The sequence below is a fragment of the Platichthys flesus genome, chromosome 6, assembly GCF_949316205.1.
Source record: "Platichthys flesus chromosome 6, fPlaFle2.1, whole genome shotgun sequence".
NCBI lineage: Eukaryota > Metazoa > Chordata > Actinopteri > Pleuronectiformes > Pleuronectidae > Platichthys > Platichthys flesus.
The window spans coordinates 16,090,260-16,114,087 of record NC_084950.1 but is presented as its reverse complement, the minus strand read 5'-3'; the positions used below and the strand labels follow the sequence as shown (position 1 = coordinate 16,114,087).

At 42.4% G+C, this 23,828-nt stretch overlaps 1 protein-coding gene across 1 annotated transcript in view; it reads right to left on the bottom strand.

Moving 5' to 3' along the window:
* Positions 1-23,447, bottom strand: part of reln (reelin) — a 94,814-nt gene extending 71,367 nt beyond the window's left edge. The window contains exons 1-2 of the mRNA XM_062389645.1: positions 22,938-23,447; positions 3,790-3,897 (exon numbers count right to left, since the gene is read on the bottom strand). Coding sequence (XP_062245629.1) covers positions 3,790-3,897; positions 22,938-23,190 — 361 coding nt within the window. The 5' untranslated portion in view covers positions 23,191-23,447. The remainder of the gene's footprint in view (positions 1-3,789; positions 3,898-22,937) is intronic.
* Between the last annotated feature and the right edge of the window lie 381 nt (positions 23,448-23,828).

Genomic DNA, 23,828 nt, shown 5'->3' with positions numbered 1-23,828 from the left:
TTTTTAAAAACCACACTCAATTTACACTCCTGCATTCTCTTTCCTTCATGTGGACGCAGCGCCTAAACATAACATTGTTTTTAGCTCCATTTTGCCTGGTTCTGCGCCAGTCCTAAGTAATTACAGCGTAATAAAGGTTTGAGGTAAGCTACCCAGTGACTTAATGGGGGATCTCCTTCCTTCAGGCACAGGAGGAATGAACCTTGGGCAGCCGGAGCAGCAGCTGAGGAGCCAAAACTACAGCATTCCTCAGACTACCCTTACTGCCGCAAAAAATGCCCCAGCACATTTCAGCTAATTCGACAATGAGTGGGTGTAGAGTTCTGACGACGTAGTAAAAAAAAGTCTGTCCCTCAAAGCATCACATTTTTATATTATTTTTAAGTATTGTGAAGTGCATTGTTATTCAGAGGGAATGGAATCTAGTAAAATTCTCAGTTCTGTCTCCGCATCATGGTGTTTGTGTATGAGTTTGTGTAAGTCTGACCCAAACAGGAAACACACATGAGACGATCAAAAGAAGAGGAAAAGTGATACTGCATTTGTATTTGAATGTGTTGACATGTACGTGCACTGGTTTTATGATTTTACTCATAAAAAAGGAGTGAAGGGTGACACAGAAGGGAATGGGGAATTCTCTCTTCAGAGGCTGGCATGCAGTCATCCTGTCTGCTTGCTACCACAGCTCTGACCACACCAACCGCCAGACACCCCGGCACAGTGTAAAAACACTAACCTCACTGTCTCCACAACTCCCTGCCTTTATCTGTCCATCCTGTCTTAATTTCTCTCTGATTCTAACCATTCATACTCCCTAATGTCCATCTGTCTCCAACAACAACCCAGCAAAAACAAAAATGTCACTCAGTAGAGCGCATACCTTCGCCAAGGCTGAACAGTCCCCTTGAATTCAATTCAATTTGTACATGCTCGTGTGAGTTACAGTCCCAGTGGGGTTGGGTAAAAACTCAGTACTATTAAAGGTATCAACTGAAGTAGTATGTCAGTACTACTGGGTACAGCATCACGTTAAGACAATTTGTGACACATTTCTGTACCTGGGAGCGCATCTGGGTGAGAGAGAGTGTGTAAACGTGAGTGAGAGTGAGAGTGAGAGAAAGATCAAGACCATGTGACACACCCCTGGAACCTGATCAGGCCAAGCTGATTTCTGATCAATGCACACAGTCAGAACAATGGCGAGTCAAATGTGATCTCAAGTGTGTTTAGCAGACAATGCTCAATTCAATAGTTGTAAAGCAAAATGCAAAGCTGGCTGAGGCAACACCTCTGATTGGAAACACCAGTTCAAAAATCAAAAATATCTCAAAGCTGTTGAGTGTGCTGTGTGTGATAGCCTGAAAGCTAAGTCCCCTGCTGAAGCTAATGTTAGCACAAGAAGTTGAACCTGCCATAGACGAAGAAATTTTGAGTGTAGCATCAAAAACTTCTTTGGCATCTTCAGGTAATTAATCAGCTTGCTGGTTAACTTGTTGTCGGAGGAAACTGGGCTTTTCGCAATGTGACGTAAGACATAAAACATTTGGCAATTTTAATGTTAAACCATTTCCTGGATTTGCCTAAATCCCAATCAACATGTAATGGGTTGTTTGTTGAACCATGTTCAATCTTTCCACCAAGTGGACAACCAACCAACAAACTAACCAAAAGGGGCAAATACATATCCTCCCAGGCACAGATGAGTAAATATCCTCTAACTTAACAGTCTTGTGATTGAAAATTTAAAAAAAATTCATTTAGAAATCCTAATTTGCCACTGATCTTTTCATGTGCACAGTCATTTGGTGACACAGTGAGTTTTCATTCTTCCCATGCTGGAGTTTCCTGCCTTGATACATCTGTCAGCCACATGTTCACCCAGCCATCCGCCGCTCCAACATCTGCACACATGTGGAGTGAGTGCATGTGCTCTTGAGTGAGCGTGGCTTTGCTTTTTGGATTCTAAGTGTGTGTATGTGTGCATGCATGTTGCTAACCATGTGTATCTGTGTCTCCTATATGCCTCCTTTGTGGGGGATTTGGAGCCACACCATATCTTCGACACTCTACTAAACACCAGGCTCATCAAACTCCCTTGAGGAGTTGCATGACCCTTTTGTCCTCACAAATGCTTGAATATTTGTCACAACAACAATGAACATCTCATTCCATTATTGCTCCAGTGCATTATCTTCAAAGTATTTTGCTCAAAGACTTGGCCTCTTATGCACAACGCTGTCAACGGGTTTGCATGAGCTCATTGATGAAGCTCTTCCCCTCTGGGACTATCTCACTTCAGGCCTCACAGGGCTGAAGACGCTTCAATCCCCAGATGTGACACCTTGTTAGATAGCAGGGTTTACAGACCATCAAGGCTGCTGCAACTCCATTTCTCAAAAACATCCCATCGACCTTAAGATGTGCTGATGAATTAAATAAAGTAGAAATCAAAGAGCAATTTAGACAGTTGGACTGTGATGGCCGTAATACATCATCCTTCTGTTTCTTCTTCATTAAAACATTATTTTTGTGTTCTTGGGGCCTTACACAGTAGAGAGTGCTCTTCAGCTGAGAAGACTGAGTAACTGCTCTGCGAAACCTGGACAGCATCTCTGCTTACCGGGCTACACATACTGTAACGGAGGGCTTTGCACTCACATGCCATGCAGAGACCCACAGTCCCACAGGCTGCTGCCGATCAGTCTGTGCAGCCCTTCCCTTAAAACATTTCAAATTAATGAGAGTGAAGCAAAGGTGATGCAATCCTTGCTTGGACGCCTCCCCAGTAAACAGTGCTGCCAAGAGTGAAGAGCTGCCCTGACTGGGGTGAAGTCAGCATCTTAAGAACAGTGGAGTTAGTCAGAATAAGTGAGCCCGCTGTGCAGCAGTTCTGGGCCAGTGGCCCTGTTCTCTGAGGACTTCTTTATGGCTGGTTCATTGCCCCTGGAGAACCCCCACCCCGTCACACAGGGACTCCATCCGCCCACACTTCATCCAAGTCTAAACATCTTCAACCACTTAACTTTATTCTAGTTGCCTCTGCTGTCTTAATTAGAATGCACTTGTCAAAACAATTTTGAAACTAAACAAATTAATAACACACAGCAACACATGCAGACAGTCAAAATGGATGCTGATGCTGGAACGCTGATAATATAAACAAAAATCTGGGTTCAACAACTAGAATATTAATGTCATAAAGGATCTGCGTTTTTAACATACAAAATTGAACTACATGATCGTTTCCTGAATTGTTTTCATAGAAAACGTTTCATTATTGTAATAAGAAGAAAATATGTTTTTGGTAAATTAAATGTCTTTGCTAATTCACTGCACCACTCCACCCCGCTGAACCTTTGACTATTAATAAGTTGCTCTTTGTTACTGGAAGTTTAGTTTTGTCTCTCTAAGGCCCTTACTTATATTCTCTGCCTTGCTCTCCAACGTCCTCACCTCATCTAACCTCCAGTTTTCTGTTTCTCTTCTCTCAAACATCAATGAAAACTCATCTGGCCAAACTCATGGTCACATCATCCCCAACTCCTCATCCATCATGGGCTGTCACAATGGGAGCAGGGAAGTGGTCTAATATTCATTCTGGGAACGGATGTGGATTACTGTGCTGGTCTGTGCTTGCTGTAATACACCATACTCCCAGCACTGAGATACGATTTACAGGATCTGATGGTTTGTTTGTTCTATGAGGTCCAAGGCGGAGCTGAGCTTGTATTGGCACGAGGAGAATGGGTGAGGAAGCCAAATTTACAGTGTTATCTTATGAAGACTTACCAAAGCCAAAGGCGGCTGGAGCCGGGATGGGAGCTGACTGGACGGGTGTGGAGGTGTAGAGGCCAGTCACCAGCAGACCATCAAATGATACACTGGTAGAGACGGTTACTGAAGAAAGGGAGAAAGGAGAATGGTTAACATTGGAATAGAATCTGAAATGATTATGTCACATAACACAATAAACATCCATTATCTATACAGATTATCCTTTTGAGGGTAATGGAGGGAGCAGGAGCCAGCTGACATAATTGGGCAAGAGACAGGGTATGACAGGGTTCACATATAGAGACAAACAACTATTCTCATTCCTATGGTCAGTTTTGAATCTGCATGTCTTTGGTACCGGTGATAACCCACTCAAGCACAGGGGCACATGCAAACTCCTCTCACTGGTATTCAAACCGGTAACCATCTTGCTGTGAGGCCAAAGTGCTAAATGTCATATATCAACTGATAATGTTTTAGCCACCCTTTATCTATAGTTCACAAGATGATGGGAATATTAAGCTGATTAGTTGTCAGAGATCGCAAATACTTAGTTATGTTCACGTTCATGTGGGATATACATGCGTGTGGACAGGAAGTCTGGAAGTGTAAACACACACATGACATATCCAGATCCCTAACCTCATGCCTGCTGCTAATGAGCTTAGAGCTCAGGTGGTAACAGACAGAAATATAAAGTGACCATTAACTGGGAAGCTGATGACACCAAACGCCCCGCAGGAGGGAGCAGAGGAGAGAGCACAGATGTGCAGGCAGGTGTTAAAGCAACAGCAACATTGCCTCACAGACATACACACACCAAATTAGAAAAAAACCTGCTTAACAGGGGGCTCAAGTCATGTTTAAAATAATTGAACCAACAAGAAAACAGCATGTTCACTTCTCCTTAGTGTCGGTCTCACAGCAAACAGCACCAGAATGTAATCTAACTCACCCTGAACAAATTACAGAGCTTCAATCAGAGCCTGTTCTTATTGACAATCATATTAAAGGGGAGTGATGAGCTAATTGGCTGTAACCCTGATAGCCTCACTAAGCCTCGACTTGTCACAGATCACACAAACAAGCAGGAGACGAGAAACTGCTCCTCTATTATCCACCTGTACAGATCTATAGTTTTAGTCTATAAAGCAGCAAGTCAACTATTGATCCGCCCAGTAAACAAAGACCCTGAGTGACGGAACCACAGAGCCCGATGCATCACTGGAGGAAAAAAGAGCTGAGGCACTGGACTGCTTCCAGCCAGACAGATCAGGGCACGGGGGAACATTCTGCGGCTCAGAGAACCCACCAAAAAAAACATTTTTTACATTGAGGTCAAAATCCTTTGCACTTGGGAAAGATGGAGGCATTTTTATTTCCTGACCTGGAATCCCCCTGTTTTTTAAGGGGGAACACTGAACAGGGAAAAGCAGAGGACACCCGGGGCACTGGTGTGTTTTTAGTAACAATAGCTACATGTCAGTTTGGGCTTGGGGCGTTCATTCCTCTTGGCTTGGTGTGTTTCGATGTGGGAATCTGGGCAGAGCAGACTCCTGTGTGGCCCTGTCTCTCTGCTCTGTCTGTCTGTCTGTCTGGGTGACTACATTAACAAACTGTGTGTGCGTGTGTGTGTGTGTGTATGTGTGTGTGTGTGTGTGTGTGTGTGTGTGTGTGTGTGTGTGTGTGTGTGTGTGTGTGTGTGTATTGTTTGCGTTTATATTGGATGTGCTACACCCCGTCTTAAAAGCACAGTCCAGCCCAGCTCGCCTCAATATCAAAGCCACAATAACTCATCCCACAACTGTCTTTATTATATCCAGACGTTTCCTCCTCAACTCTACTGTCACAGATTAGTACACAAATGTAGCTGATGCTCTAACACTGTATTTCACATGCTTCACTACAGCATGAATAAATACACAAAGAGCATTCCTTGACAATGAAGAATGCAATTTACTGCTATAATATTAATGGATGAAAAGAAAGCTGTTTACAATTTTTCCCATTCAAAACATTCTCAGTTGAAATATATACCTATCATTAGAGAGCCTAATACAAAATGTAATTTGTGTGCAGATATTTCTTTTTCGTATTAATGGATTAAAAAAATGCTTTGAGCAACAAGTAACTGCCCTGTGTTCCCCTTTTCTCATCAACCGTAAGTATACTGCCAAATTCTATCAGTGTGTACAGTGTGTACAAGAAGTCGTATTGTGGGAAAGAGATATTTTGCTTGGCAACAGAAGTATTATCATATTCTATCCATGTTGCACAGTGCATCTCTTGCTCCGCAGTACCCACAGAACGCAGGGGATTTAAAATAAAAAAAACTTCTCATTCAAACAAGCAATTATCATGTTCATATTGTGTATATATGTGCTTATCTTTTGTGCTATTTCCGTTTGACAGTATGTATTACCGACTCAATCAGTCCAATCCAGAGTGTGGTGAGACATGCTATCAGTGTTTACATTATGTTGTATTGACCCAAGGCCAAGGCATGATGCAGTATTTAATGGAGTAATGGACTGGGTTTAATGCACTAAGTTGTACTGGGCTTCAACATTAGTACACACAATACGCTCATTTCTGCATTTCCACTGACCTGAATCCCCAAGGTTACACAGACTCCATTACGCCCCATAGACATTTGCCAGTGGGCTACTCACACACAAACACAAACTCACACAAAAGAGATTTTTTTGCTGCTTTCACCACGCTATTTCTCTCTTTATCCACCGCTAACACCTTTCTTGCTCAGCCTCACTCCCATTTGAGAAATCATGGTTTTAAAGAAATGCTCTCTCCTTCACTTTCCCTATCCACTCCCTCCTCATGCATTTTCTGCTCCCTCGCAGCAGTGTACCTGAACTCTGTTTGATATGGAGGTCGAGGGGAGAAAGAGTGGAGAGGAAGCAAAGCTTGGGGCACAAGGTTACAATGTTAGAAGAAAAAAAAAATAAAACGGGCGTAGAAGGATAGAGATAGGGAGTAGTCGAGTAGCCCACGGAGAGCTGCGCTACCTGATCAATACAAATGAAAGATTTAAATTATTTAGACATGCCTCTAACACCCCTTTCTCACTCGCCTGTGGAACGTATCAGACGGATGAGCCAATCGGATGAGATCAGATGAGATGAGATCCAATCACCTGTGGGGGTGCTTCACACAAAAACACACACATACTCTCTTTCACACTCACACTCAAAAACGCACACCCACACACACGCACACACACAGATCTAAAGGACGAGGCTGGCAGCCTTTGATGGTAGCCCTTAACATTCTGGTCTATACCTCATTTCTGAGAACCGTTCTCTTGGCCAAGGGGGATGAGGCGGGAATGAACTTTTATCACCAACACTCTCATCCAACACATTAATGAATTTTCTGTGTGTACTTATGTGCACTTTTATGTGATTTGTTCAGCTGTGTAGACAAACCAGGTGTTCATCTCACATAATTGATGCAAACATCTGGACTAGATTTTTGGGGTTTTCTTGTTGCAACACAGTAAAGAGTAACGGTTTCAATATTGAACATGCAAGATGAAATGCAGTTGTAAGATAAAGCTACATAAAATGCATTATAGGCTTTTTTTAAGCAAATAAATAACAATCTGAATATATCTCTAATTCTGGATATAATACAGTATATCTGGTATCTAAATTAAAGTGTTACACAAATAAATACTTTAATTGTGTAGCGATAAATCACAGTATTTGTTTCAGATATTTGATTGCCAGTTTAGAGATGGATGATGGGTTGGGTGCCAGCTGAGTAAGACCAATCAACTTTAGCCCTGAAGGAAAAAACACAGACCACTTCTCATTCAGTTGAATGGAGGCTGTCGACTAGCACAGGGGTGTGCTAAAGTGAGTGTCTTGGGCCAAACAATGAGGGGTCCAGATATAATTTGAAACTGGCTACCTCAAGTATTTTCACAACAAAACATCATCCAGCAGGGCCAGTAGGATTGCTCTGTAATGTCCACACTCCAAAGTTGCTACTTGATAACTTTCCAGAGTTGTAAAGTTCTCTGTGTGAGTATTGTAAGCTTCGGCGGAGTATTTATTATGCTGTCTAATAAACCTTAGCGCACGTTAATCTATTACTCAAACCGGACTTCCTGGAAGTGAACCTACACTTGCATATTACAAAACACTCATTACACTGTATGCAGAGCGCTCATACCCACATACAACTGCTCATACTTTATGCTTGTACACACCACAGAGCACATCCCTTGGCCCCAAGCCAGCATGTAATATTAATGATGCGATGTGGTATGCCTCATTACAGACACACATAACCGTGCTCCTACTCAACTATTGATGGGCCGGGGGCTTTCTTCACTTCTCTGGATCCACCAGGAGTAATCTTAAGGCACCACACTCAACACACAGTGCAACAAAACACACATTCACAAACACAATGCAAAGGTCACTCAGATCTCAATCACATGCAGAATACACCAAGTGAGGACTAATCAATAATGGAAAAATTAATGTTTCGTGACAAACTATTCTGCAAAAATAAAATCTATTCTATCGTACAAAATATTTTCTATGCCAGTTAATTTATCTGCAGAACACTGTATTCCTTATTTTGTCTCAACATCTACTATTAGCATTAATATTTCAGACTTCTTCTGACAGCATTAGGGTATTACCTGATGGTACAAATGCTGTAAAGGTATCCTCAACACAGCACAAAAAAGGTTCAGAAAGAATTCAATTTTTATAAGATACTTACATTTTTAACTAGTCCCAAAGATGTGTGCTGTTGCCTTAGGAAATGTATGTACCAATGGGCAGACTGAGAATATGTCAATCCTTTGTTTATAATTACAGCAGTAAGGGTAGGGTTGATGATTGATGGATGTAATTTGGCCAGTTCCTCAAGAATAAGGACCAAGCATATTGAATTCTGAAAAACAGACCAAAGAGCTGCTCATGTTGGAAATTCTAAACTAATGTGAATGGCTCACTGTGTGCCGCTTCAGTAATCATGTTAGGGACCAGAAAAATTGGGCCCAGTGGCATCCTAAAAGCAACAGTAATGTCTTCTTATGGTGTAGCGTAGCACAGTCGACACTGTGGTTGGCAAAGCTTGGTGGCATGAGCTCATTCTTAGAAAACAGCGTGGTGAGGGATTAAGGCGGGAGCTGGACAGGAAGTCTGTACGCTCTAATAGAAGACCTGATTTACGGAGACGCTTACTCAACTTGCTTTGAAGTCGCTGTGTGGTTGGCATAGCCTGAACAGTTCCTTTCTGCTCTTTGTGTACAAACACACCCATCAGACCTCCCCACACCTACACTTTACTCCTCAGAAAAACATTAAATACTTCAACCTGGAAAGACATGAGATTCTAACTAGATTGGACTTGGTAGCACTCAGGTAAAAACCAAAGACATAAATGATCATTGTCAGCACTGTACCACATGAGTGACAAAAAGCTACATAGTGGCTAAAATAATTTGTAGAAGACAAGAAAAGAAAATACCGAACGTTATGAATGAATTCCCCATTTTTTCTCCCAGTGAACCAGGAGGATGCCCTTTTTGTTTCCAAATGGATGGAGGTTTTCCTGGCAACAATCTGGATAAAGATAACCAACCATCTGACCCATATCCCACTGGCAGACACACACATGCCCCAGAGAGGACCAGGAAATGAAGGCCAGACCAGGGGGAAGCTATAATTCCATCTGTTTCCTCGGTCATGCCAGTGCCGGGGTGCCACTTCACTCTGAGCTTCCTGAATGGTTCAAACTATCAGTCATCAGCTTGACGCCATACAAGATCAGTCCCAGTTTCTACTGGTACGACAAAGAAAAGATTGGTCCTTTAGACTAACAAGTTCAAGATTTTGAAGACAGACAGACAGAATCACATAAGTATGGACGCTTCTTCACAGTTTCAGAAGATGGTGTGGGAAGTGTGTTTCTGCACATGTGTCATGCGGTGTACCAGTCAGGTCTTAGAGGCATCATTCCATTGCGTAACCTTCTGGCACCATCCTGGCCTGCTGGCACTGCCATCTGCTGCTGTGAAACACTAGATCACAGACAACCTATGAGCCACTGAGCAGGTCTACAGGTCGGCTTATCAACAACATCTCCACCATGTTTTTGCGGACGGAAAATTGACCTCTTAAGATAACTTTACAGATTTTTTTATAGCTACCAGAGATTATAACGTGCAGCCTTTTATTGTTCTTGGTCAACTTTGCTTTCTTGAGGTTCTACTCAGAAGTGGAGCTGAAGCCGTCCTGCCTGCCCAACTTGGCTTCACCCCTCTGACAGCCGTGGAGAAAAACAGGAGTGAAGAGGCAGTTCTATCACAAGCATCCTGTTCCTCACACATAATCTGTTTCACAATCACACTTCATTGTGCCGCTTTTATACGATAGTGTATGCATGTCTGTTTACAACCATATAGGCCTGTGTCACATGCTTGAACACGAGCAAGCACAGGTGTATGAATTATTCTAACAGAAGCCTCAGTTTTTGTACTCTAGAGTCTCCAGAGTAAAAGATTTGAATGTTTTTTTAAATCAGTGCTCTAGGAACACACTCTATAATCTGAAAATGATCTACTAAATACAAATATGTATATATATATATATATATATATATATATATATATACACGTTGTTCTTAACTATGTGGCAAAAGGTTGAACTTTGACTTGTGAGAAGGACACAACCTCTAAGGTGTATCAGCTAATCAACAGGGCAAAATCAGTCATGACAGAACATTTTTTCATAGTTGCTAATGGAACATTGCCTGTTTCCGAGGAAGCACATCACCCTGTGAAAACTCAAAGGCTATTCTCTTTACCTGAGATTGGCTTTGATAGAAAATCATCTCTCAGGTCTTTCAACATTATTCATAGGCTCATTGAGCCTCAAACAGCATGCACATCCCAGCTAAGTACTGATCTCTGTTGTGAGAAACTAAATGGGTTTTGATCAGCTACAGTTCAGTTATTTGGACTTTGCCTTGATCAGTTTTAAAGAAGTGTTGATAGTATGAGAGGAGACGGGGTAAGAAAGCACTGCAGGTTTTCAGAACAAAGAACAGCTTGATATAATAATCGGAGACCTATCGCAGTTGGACGGAATCATGCTTAAGTATTAATTGAACCCACCTTATAGGTGTTTGTTTTACAGAACTTTCAAGATGAAAGAATTCGCACTCAACATCAGATACATAATTGGTGGTTACGGTAAAAAGGTTATATTATAATAGGGTTCAGGAACGCCATGATACTTTCCCGCTGTCGCTTGGTGACTGCCAGGACTGGAGTGTTAGTTGTCCTTATGATCAACACCATGTGTTCATCCACGTGTGCAGACAAAGAAAAGGCTTCAGCCAACTAGCCATAACAAGCAAAGCAGTTCCATCACTTATCAATACTGAACATGCTAATTCTTTATCAAAATCCAAAGTGTTTAACAAGAGAACCATGAACCAGGTAATACAATATAATAACTAGCACAGGTTACGGGAGAAAAGTTACAACATCCTTCCCGAAAGATAATTCAAAGAATGTAAGAAAACACAAAGCTGCCTCAAAAACTATTGTCAGGCCCAAACCACAGCATCTTACAAGAGGAAACACACAACCAACTTCCATAAGCAGACACCATAACAGCAAATATATTGATGGATGTGAACTCATCACATGCTAACCTATTCCTACGGAAACATGTACCGACCACTCGGGCATATATATAGTCAACCAGTAAACCAGCTTTGACAATAAGCATAATAAAAATGCAGACACTTTTCGTAGTTTCGCTGTAAATAACTCCCTTTCCATTCCACCTGCTCTAGTGGGTGCTGCCCTGACAGGAACCAGGAAGGAAGTAATGAGGGCTGAGCTGTCGGCCACAGCCTATATAACCTCATTGCCTCAGGGACACCAGCCCATATGACCTCTACGTCCTGTGCCACAGCTGGTCTGTCCCCGACCTTCCAGAACCCCCATCAGCCGACCCCAAACTACTTCACAGCGATGTGAATCATGATCTGGATTTGTCAAAACAAGGCCTTGAAAATTCGGACTAGGAAGAGCAGCATCAAAAGAGTAACATCCTTTCTGTCCACTGCAACCTACCTATCAAGATATTAACATCCCTTTGACAACCATCATACCCACATAATTCTGAATTAAAAGAAAACAGCTCTTTAAGATGGCAAAGAGAGAGACGATGAGTAATGTTCTTCACAATAACTGCAGGGAAGCCACATCATATCCAATATCTGATGTGACAGTGACCACCAAATCATCTCTGTCATTACACCTCCGTTCTGTCAAGATCTCATGCTCATACTTCAATCAGAAGATAGAACTGTTAGCAACGCAAGGTTCTGATTAACTCTTTGAGCCATGGATACTACTCAATCGTAATCACTGAATAATATCTCCAACCAATCCAAAGAGCAACAACATTTTGCAGTCTTTAAACGATTGCTGATTGTACAAAAGTATGATCCCTGCTTTCTAAAGTAGGTTTTTTCTGTCACTATTGCGAAAATTATTGACCTTGAAACCTCAAATCAATGGCATTAATTAACCTGATACACAGTAATGTATATGAAGTGTCAAGTGATCAAAACCACAGAGGAATTAATAGTCACTGTAGAAATGGCAGGTGCACAGGGCAGGAGAAACAGCTTTTAAATGAATTAAGTGTGGAATCAAACTACAGAGGGAGTCTCGAAGTATCTTGAAGCTATTCAGTTTATGTTTTATTCAAATGACTTACAGTGCTTCTGTTGAATTATTTCCATCATATAAAATGGCATAAAAAAGTAAGTACCTAATTTTCTTGATGAATTAAAAAAATATGTTTAAAAAATAGTACTTTTTGATGAATTACCATTCCCTGCATTTCAAACATTGAATTTCCGAAGCTCAGTAAGGTTCAGGACATGAAAGAGAATAAGTAAGTATGTTAGCACCAGGTGCACCTGCCCTCATCTTAGCCGTCCTCATGGGCTGACACATCAAACTGCACATTTTATCAGAGCATCAACCTGGACTTTTGAACAGTTTGAAATTCGTGAACAGTAAACGACATGGTGCTCACTTTATGCTGGTCAGCAATTGTACAGTACATATGGACTAACAAGGGTTAGGGTTAGTTTTATTATCATAATACAAGTGTGGCTTCTAGGGGTTGCTGTCAATAGTGCTATTATGTGATTAGATCACACAGCCGTCGGTTTCTTTATTCAAAAAACATTCATTCCAATATAGTAGAAAATAGACATTTTAACTGAAATGGCCTGTTGGAATTTCATATTCCCACTCTAAGTGCATCAAACCAAGTACTTCCCATTTAGATTGCTGCGGCTCACCATTCTAATTTGTCCGGCCACAGTTTCAAAATGAACCACAAATGTTTAAATACTGCTCATAATAACAAGTGCTCGCTCAAGAAAACTTGCATTATGGTCCATAACCTCCATTTTACTGTCCACGCAGATATTCAGACATCAAAGCAATGCAGTTCTTCTTTGATAGGAATGTTCACTCTTCAGTCTGTGTACCTTTCATTCAGGAATCTGTAGTGCATGAGTGATCTTCGTGCTTGTGCACGTGCACCCCTGTTAGCACCATGTATTGAATTAATTCAGTGGGAAATGCTGAAACCATTTCAAGTAGTTTCATCATAGACATCAATTTATTTTACTGTCTGTGGGTGCTCTTATAGCTGAGTGTCCGACCCCCATGCCCAAATAAAAGGAAACATGGCCAACACAACCCTTAACCATGCCCTATAGGCCCAAAGAACTGCTTAATATTCCAATTGCATCATCAGGAGCAACACATTGGTTGTAATGTTTGGAGCAGGTGACTGACAGCAAAGGACCAAATTTATCCAAACATTAAGTTTTATATCAAATCAATATACATTTAGCCGGGCTTGCAAGTTGGCACAGCCAGGGTTCCTGGCATGTGTAGCAGATAGACAGTATTTTCCTCATAAACATAATGACCAACAAAGACACTGTATAAAATAAAAAAAGCACTTCCCTGCATACAGTGATTACAAATCTGAGTACCCTTTTTCAAATTAGATTTTTTTCCAAAATCGTCAGACATCATTAACCTGTAAATGACTCCCTGCAACATAATCACATCTGTACCTAGTTGTGAGTGCTTACTGTCCTGAAACATCTGGACACGTCTCCCTTTTGCAAAACCAGACATCTGCTCTGCCTGTTCACAGACATTATTGTATGAACATGTATATGTGCACACAGAAGCACACATGCTGGCTCTCGCTGCCCCCTGGTATTCAAGGCTGACAGCAGCTCCAACCATGCTCCTCCATTCACAAATAATAATAACACTTTACACAGTGGTTCAATTTACAACTCCACTCTGACAGCCCTTTTCAGCATCTCCGCGACTGTCCACTCTCATTCTCACATAGACAACATAAACACCATTGCTGTCCTTGTTTCCTCTCTATAATTTAAGAGATATAAAAACATTCATGTACAACTGTTTTTTAGTTGCTTTAATTTTTTTACAGACTTTGTCATTTCCACTCAGAGGAGTAGTACATTAGATCATCACATGATGGTTCAACAGATCAACGACAGATCCACATTTTTTATTATGTATTAAAACAAATCAACTGATGTAACTGAGTTTTTATTTGAGGATAGAGATTTGATCCTTAAAATATACAACAGTGCAGTCACAGATAACAGACAGCAACTGTTGATCGGCTCATGAATATTAATTCAGTCCTCAGTTTGAAAGCAATCCTAGAATCCGGCTAATTCTTTACAGAACTCAATGATGTCCTAGGAGCTGGAAAGAAAGGCAGGATATGGGGCCACAGATTATGGCCAACTAGGTGAAAAAGTACTGACATTAGTCAAAGCCTGATGTGCTTTCATGGCCCTTGGGTTTCAATGTTTGTGTAGAAAAAGGAGTAGCACAGTGGTGTGGAGGGTACTGGAGAGAACAGAGGGGAAAGATTGATTTCTAATTAACAAGCTGGTCGCAGTAATGAAAGACTAGATGGTCTCTACTGGTAGTGGATCAATGGGGAACATTTCCCTTGACATCTAGTCTTAATCACACCAGCTCAGCTTGGTAAGAACACACTCATTGGTGTAATTAATAGCGCATCCATCACCACTCTCTTATCCCATCTTTCCTCTGTCTTAACCTCTACCTCAGACCTTTGCTTTCACTGGAAGGCTGGGATAATTAAGTGACTGCATCACTCCCTTTCCTATGCTGTCATTATATAATGTCTGCACGTAAACAAATGTGTTTTCGACAAAACATTGAACTGTTTATATTCAGACAAAGTGATCAGTGCTAATCTGGCTTTATTGGTATTGGACTTGTTTTCATCAAGATCCAGAGAGAGATCTTTGAAATCAACAGAAATGCCTACTTTTTCAAAACAAAAGAAAGTCATAGAAAAAACCTTGGATCCACCCCTTGATACAGATCCAAACAAAAATGCAATGGGTTCCCTGACTCTAAAAGTCCCTTTCTTCCAACTTTTGTGGTAATCTGTTGAGTCGAGTTGTGTAATCCTGCTAACAGACAGACAAACCATTGCAGACAAAAACATAACCTCCTTGGCAGAAGTAATAAACAAGATTTCCATCTCAAGAGGGGGCTGTGTTCAATGTCGAGGTGTCTCATTTCTGAGCACCAGGTGACAAACACATTCTCTGCTTCATGTTTTTGTTATTTATTTTTGGAAGTTGGAGTCTCTTGCTGTTGTCTCACAGACCCAAAAGATGAGGTAAAATCCAACAAATAATCTGCTGGGTTGTAAAATACTCTGGTCTACTGGGTATTCCTTATAGTTTATCTAATATTTCGCTAAATAAGTTGATGCACCATTTCAAAAGGGACAACTATTTATGCTTGCACTTCATAAATCCTGTTGAATTTGATAAACCCCAAAAGGGGGAACAAATTGATATATGTATGTAATCTTTCTTGTCGTCTATTGGGAGAATCTCTGTGAATGTTCTAACCCTGAGTCAGAGCTCACTGATGACACATGGACCTGTGGGGGCTAGAGGTATGAGGTTATATATGTGGGATTTCACAACAGAGCATCAGGGGCCCTGTAAACACCAACCCCCTCAACCATGCTGTCACTTTCGGCAGAAATATGTGTGAGTTTGTGTGTGTGCGTGAACGTGTAATCTGCCTCTGCCAGCCTGCTGTTTCTCTGAACAGAGAGGGTCTGGTTGTTTGAAAGAGGCCGGGGCTGAATGGGGGGTAGGGCTGGAGCTAATCCGCCTGTGCCACGCGCTGTGTGCCCAGCACCCAGCCAGTTGCACCAGGCCGCCTCCTCTGTAGTGGGTCCACTGGAGCGCTACAAGGCCCTCTGAATGCTATCAGCACAGACGACACACTGGGCCCCGAGCAGGGATTACAGCTCTCTCAATGAAGCCGCCAGTAGGAGGATCCAGAGCAAGAGGAGGAGAAGAAGGTGGAGGAGGTACACAATCCTCTAACAGGAGCTCCATTCTCTAGAAGGAAGAGGCCATCGGCAAAGCTGACACGCCAATCAACAGCGGCTGGGAAACCACCCCATGAGAACAACACGTCCAGCAGGAAGGATGGGAAGCAGGGAAAAAAAGGTTTTAAAAGGATCCATCACTTTTCAAAATCCGGCTTAGAGCCACTTGGTACTCCTTAAGGACAATGAACACTGGCTCATTGTTATGAGGTTGATTGGGTTGGGAATATTAGCATGAGTTTGCATAGACATGTCACACGAAGATCTGCTGATGGAGATTTCTGACAAGTTAAAAACATTGATTCAAACTGCTTGTTAAATAAAAGTAAAAAGGCCGATGCAAAGGAGCAGGGGGGAGGCTATAATTTGGCAATGAAAAAATATTTAAACAGACTCTGGATGGGTGTGTCCCTTGTGGTTTCTGTTAGAAGACCAACACAGTGTCTCACCCTTAGGACTTATAACGTACGTCTGTGAGCTGTTGTATTTCCCTAAATGGTTTACCACACTGATTTATTCACGTGGACTGAAATACAGCATTGCTCACTGTGCTTATTCTTCATCAACAAAGAAAATAGAGTAACAACATAAGAACACAACCAGTTGTTTTTTGCTTTAGGTACAGAACAAATAAAAGAAAATAGGTCTTGGTGGTTTACATGTTGCTTAAGTTGTGCCAGGAGTTCACTCTGTCCTATCTACAACTTAACCCTCCAGACACTTGAAAAGACAAACATGGTAAAAACAGCAAGCAGTAGGGCAAATGAGAGTCTAGCATCTGCCCCCCCCAACAACGGGCACTCCAAATAAGGCAATACCACCAAAACTTAAGCACACACTTAAACATCCTGAAAATACTCATGCCCACTCGTCTACCCACTCATGAAAGTTACCAAAAACACTGCTCACATTTGCCGGTTAAGAGCATTCTTGTTTTGGCTAGAAAATGAACCCCTTGAGGAAATTGAAAATAAAAAATGTAAAGCTCTTTGCCACATGCCCAGATCAGGCTGGCACAGGCACACACTGATGCCTGGCATGGGTCCACTCACAGCCTTCAATTTTAGCTTTTTCTACCACACCTGGTCCCATGCTGCCATCAGTGTGGCACCAGCCTGGCAAAAGCTGGCAATGTCACTGTTATCTGAGGTGATTTGCTGTGCTCTGATGCAGGGAATCAATTTTCTGTAAATGTATCATCCGGCCCATCTCAACTATCCTGTCCCAAATCCTCCTGAGTTGCTGGAACTCACAGATTCTTTGAGGAGATATCAAAAGAACCAACAACAAATTTATCTGTCGTCACCCATTTGGTATACCATCATTACATTTTCATATTAGGCTATAGTAGCAAAAGCATGTTCCTGTAAACTTGACAGAGGCCTTTAACTGAAAGGAGGAAAATACCAACCTACGTTCATGTTATCATGTCATATCCTGTTGTTACATTGACACGAATGATCGTAATAGCCTGCTGATCAGGACATTTGTGTTTAGCCAGCGGAACATCTGACCTGTCTCTATGTCATGATGGATCACCCACTAAGAGCTGAGTGCTGTGTGCATGGCCAAGCATGCACGTGTGACAAAGGGAAGATTCACGATGAATATCCATTCTCATTTCTCGCCCATCTGCTCCCTTGTATAAAGGAAACTGGCATATCTCAGTGAATACAATGCTCTTTAAATGGTTCATCATTCAACATCAACAAAGACAGAACATCCAAACACACCCAGCAAGCCCTTGCAAACAGTAATACACTTGACACACTTCCCTCTACTCAGTGAAGTGACCTATTCAGACAAAGCAGCAGGAGGCAGAGAGGCTGAAGAGCTGGGAAGCTAATGAATGCACAGATTTGGACCATTTGAGAGTGCTGGTGCTGTCCGCATGTTGCTTTTCCCTGGCTTACAAGAGAGCCCTACTAAACCATTAGCCCCTATCCCCTCTACTCTTTCCTCACTCGTACTTTCAGTGTCCCTGCTCCCCTAAACGGGATGTCTGCATAAAAACTAGGCCAGTTTTGATGGTTCACTGACCAATGCTTGCTGCAGCGAAAGAAATACTCAGAGGTTTACTGCTTCTTTCTAAAGTAAATGTAAGTTGAAAAGAGATGTAAGGAGCACTAGGCTGTTGGACAGGACGAGTAGAGATGACAGACAAATCTAATCACTCTGCAAGAACAGAGCTCCTTGCATGGCAGCACTGACAAGAAGTGGTCAGAGGTCAGGAAGCAGACCTTTATTGGTCCCCTCAGAGGTTAAGTGGTGCAGAAGGTGATGATAACATCCAACAGGCTGCATAATACCCATAGCAGATTGATGCCATCTTGGCATTCAAACTTAAGACAAAGACAGCTGCGGGTACGTTTTGTAAAAACTTAGGGATGTGCCCCGTGTATTCCATAATGTTGGAAGCTGAAGCTTCACTGACATGACCCGGTGTCTGGAAAGATAACATCTGCTTTTCTACAGCTGTACTGGGGCCTTGAGTCGATGACCTTCACTTCAACATAACTGACATGTTGTTCTACAGGCATCAGTCAATGGCAAACTATGTGAAAAACTCCTAGAACCACGAAAAGTAATCAATTTTTCAGACTGATAAAGGGCTTTTCCCTCAGGAAGCACATTGAGTTTTTTTCTGGTGGCTGGCAGGAGAGCTGCTGTAGCAATGTGCAATGTCTAATCTGATAGGTTATCATGGGAAGAGCTGATGGCATTTTGTGGGGATGAATTTATCCCCACAAAGAGTTCCCATGAAAAATGTAATTTAGTGGCAATGTCCAAATCTCCTTGAACCGTATAAAGTCTCTAATTTGGCTTCAATAATTTCCCTGTTCCAGGGACCTCAGTAGAAGCCATTGACATATAACCAATGGTCATTTCAGCCTGTACTGTCAATAGTTATCTAAGCAGCCCTCTTGTTTTAGCCTCTGTCACTTTCTCCTGTACCTCTGTTTTGCCTCCTGTTTTCTATTGTGGCAGTTTGGTAGAGACACACTGCTGAATACTATTAAATATATTTTGTTTTTCAATCGTGGACAATTGTGTGGACAATGAATATGGTGCGAGGGAGAGCTACGCTACCAATTGGAACCTGCCGGCCTCAGCAGGGACTTGTATGAATGGCTCATTCAGTGCTTTAAACTGAAATGCATAAAAACCCATTTGCAAATACAAATTCTGTAAATACAAGCACCAAAAATAAAAGACTAATTGACACCAGGCAAAACAGCATGTTTTATCCAAACATGTGCTCTGCATGAAAACCACCGGCATGATAAACACAACTGTAGCTTTCATCGAAAGTGCACAAGCATCATTACAAAGTGGGGTGAACTCGACAGGGAGGAATGGTATAAATTCCTTGACACACAAAGAAACTTAATCAATCTCACTGGCCCCATTTCGGCTCATGCACCTCAATTTCAAGCTATTCTCCAATGACTTGTAGAGGACACCGCACTGCCGCTCCATTCCCCCACCAATCTTTTCCATTGTGCTTTCTAATCTGACTGTTTAACTGGTTAGAATGATATCCCCTTATACACTTGCATATGAATCCAACGTGCTTCATGTCTTCTGATTCTAAAACAGCCCGTTTGGAACCTCTTCTTGTTGCACCTCGGCTGTGTCACCATCTTTTCTTGAACACTGTTGTTCATCTTTGAAAATCAACTTGCAATGTTTCCAAAGCAGGAGAGCCAGAAACAACAGGAATGAAAAACAACCCTCTTTGATTTACTGTTTACAAACAGGTCGCTGGAGTTTTTTACTCTGGTGTTGTTTCCCATAAACATGTGGTTGCTGTGTGGAGAACATATCGCATTCCTACAACAGTGTTAAAAGAAGAAATTAAAAAAAGGAAAAAAGTAGTGTTTCCTGAGTTTAGCTAAAGTAGTTCAAATGAGTCACCTGATTTTTTTTTTTTGAGGACAGACCTCAAATCCCAGAGTGACCTTGCTTCATTGCTCTTCTCTTTCTGTCCTCTGAAAGATAAGGCTGTATGTGGGCAGTGTGTCAGTCACTTGCTTTCCATTCGTCTGGTACAAGGATTGACCCCAGAGCCTTAACGCAAGTACGCACAACTCCAGAAATCTTTTCACTTCTCCTCCTTCTGTTTCCCAGCAGTTCCGACTATCTCTTCAGTATTTCTGTTTTCATATGGTCCACTGTGACCCTGCCAATACATCCACCCTCTCAAACATTTCAAACCGAGTAACACAACTTCTCTCGGCCATTCAATTCTGTTTCTAATACAGCAATCACATCAACAACAAACACACAGGGCACAGATACGCTGCCCACACACGGTCATATCACTCAAAAGCAACAGCGAAGTAAGAGGCAGTGAGGTCAGGTCAAAAACCCAATTACTGCAGGACAAACTGGCCACGCAGTATCTTCCTCGTGCTCGGCAACCAATGCTGAGGTGGTTGTTCGAGACGCTTGTGTCCTGTCTCTTTTATAAGGGGTCATCAGTCTCTTATTTTTCTAACTTTCCCTTCCTCCACAAACAACCTCTCTCCTTCGCGCTCTTTCTTTCCCGTTTTCTTTTCAGCCCTTCGACCACACGGCCAGCATGTCTAATATCTTCCGCCCACCATTTCCACACGCAGGTCTTTCTGTGGTTTGATCACACGTTGCTTTTTACTAGATTAAACCAAATGTAATCCTAAACTAAAACCCTGGGAACACATAAAAAGCAATGAGGGGAAAAAAAAACAATTGAACAAATAAATGCAGCATGCGGAAATACAAATGTTCATTCACTGAAATGAATGAAACTTTTTGCAATACTCCCTTCGCCCTTTTTTTATATCACCACCAGATGTACTGTTTTCCCTCTCTCTATCTTTTTCTCTTATGGTTTTCAAAGTAGGCGAATACATCAAACAGCCCACAAACCACCCAATTTCTGTCACAATGAGCGAGGCAGTGCCCGCGGTACGGACATGTTTACATGGATGTAACCATTAAAGTTTGAGGGATGGGAGCGAGGTGGAGGAGACGCAGGAAACTGGGATTACTCCTGCGTGCACAGCTACCCATAAACAGCCCGCCACGTTTCACTCGCTCACTTGCCATTCATCCTTACATCCCCAAGCAAACTCTATCAAAACCCTACAAATTTGACAATGAGCTGCTATCATCATGTGCCAAAACAGCGGAAGGAGAAAAAAAGTGAGCAGCTTGGAACATTGTCTTATTTTTTTTTTGTGCAAGCCCCGCTGCTGGTATCTTATCATCTCAATCCTCTCATCGTCATTTAAATCTCCTCCTTCTCCATCCGATCCCAGCCGTGGCCCTATTTAAATCTCTCCCTCCTCCCAGTCCACCACATTTCTAATGCTAATTATTTAAACCTCTCCCTACGCTCTATCCCTCCCATCCACCAGTTAGTTATTCAAATCTCTCTTCACCCGCTCTCCCTACAAGCCCGGCCCCCGTTAAAAGGTACTTGGCTGAAGGGTTGATCCGGGCTGTTGTTTTCAGACAGAGGATAATGCTGCTTCTTCCAGACTCCTCTCTCCTCCTGCTCTGTTATCCTGGCCTCCTCATATCATTTTTCTCTATATATACAATTACAGTGCTGCACGTATCCTTTTTGCAAGGGGATTATTTGCCATGAAGACTGGAGGCAGTTGTTAACAGCACAAGAACAGTGTAATACAGTACATCCACTGTTTATCCTTTCAAATTAGGTAAAAAAGAACAAAGATGGGATTAAGAAAACAGAGGAAATGTTAAAAAAAATTGTGTATTTAGCAAGATAGATAAGATCAGCAATATAAATAAAATGTTTATACATCAATATCTTGGAGAAGAGGACAGCTGCATGGGAATGTGACCTTCGTCGCTCTGTGGTGGCCTGAGTGGGTCACTGTCCCCAGTGTTAAGTGGCCAGTGAGTGACTGAGCAATGTGGAGACAGTTTGGGAAGTCAGAGGAGATATTTTTTCCAAGACCAATTGCCAGCCCATCAGTGTGGGAAAGGAGGCAATTATCAAGGTCTCCTCTGTTTAAATATGTAATCATCAGTCACAGAATCTCTCTCTGTGGCGCTCTCCGTTTGTCCGTTCGCACACCCAGTATTTCGCACTCTCACTCCCATTCAGTTGGAGGGATCTCGCTCTTAGTCCTGTGGAGCAGCCACCTACACATGGAGCACCAGGATCACAGCTCAGAGAAACACCAAAGCTGCTCGCTGCACAGAATAGGAGTCCCACTCAGCATCACTACACTGATTACAGTTACATAAATACTGCTGTTCAACAACAGCCGCCCCGCACAAACTGCACAGTCCCACCGCAGCATGTGTGACCCAAACAAGAGAAAATGCGGTGCATGTGTAATTCTTGATTTGACGGTTTGATATATTCATTTTGATGCATATTATGCATAATAACACACTTAGAACAAAATTGTGAATTCATCAAGGAAAGTGAATTTATTTCATAAAAGAAAAGTTATAAAAAAAACACATAAGTTGTATTTTTACAACCACTAAAATTTAAAATTGCATGATTTAATCACAAATAAAATAATTGCTAAAAACAATAAATCCCATTCTTATTAGCATGCAGCAAAAAAAAAAAAAAGTGATTATAGTAGGTGAGCTCACCTTGGTACTCTTGTCCAGGGGTGTAGGCAGTGGGGCTGCCCGTAATTTGGAGGGTGAGCAGCACCTCTTCCCCACCTTCTGCCACCCCGGTTCCCTCCAGCTCCCCGTGGTGGGTGCACAGGAAGAAGAATGGGTTGAAACGTGGGTAGAAGCTCGCAGGGGGTGCCCCGAAATCCATGCTGCTGCTCCCCAAGACTAGGGCCAGCAGAGCACAGCCTAAGGCACCCCCGAGAGAGGCCCACGCCGTGGCCATCTCCCCTCACCAAGCGAGGGGCTGAGGAGGTGGATGTGGGTGAGGAGAGTGATGAGTGAGAGCAAGGACGGCACAGGTAGAGTTCCCAAAGGACAGCTCTTGGAGTCCCCAGATGAGTCAAAAGTCCAAAAGTGTTTGCGTGCGTGGGAGTGTGTGTGAAATTGAAGGGTCTAAGTGTGTGGGCTTGTCTGTGAGGAAAACTGTAAGCTCTCTGTTGTTCTGCTTCCTCTCCCTGTCCTACCTTCACTCAAGGGGAGTTCAGAGCTTCGGCTGTGCTGTCCTGCTCCGGCGCTTAAATACCTCACCCCTCCCTCTGTTTCCGTCTCTCCTCCCACCCTCCCTCCTTCCCTTCTCTCTGTCTGTCTTTCGCTCTAACACCAGCTCCACGCATGCTGTACGCGTTCTACGAGACGGCCTCCCCTCCTCTTTCTCTCATCCAGCTCTTCTCTCCTCCCTCCTCTCTCTCTGCCAGTCTATCACTCTGCTTTATTCCTAAATCTCTTCCTCCACCTCTCTCTTTTCTCTCCTTCTCTTTACCTCTCACTAAATGACTGTGTTACTCCACTGTGCACTCTTGTATCCCTCTCCTGAGACCTTGGTTGTCTTATCTCAATGCATCTATTAGTTTCTTCATCCCT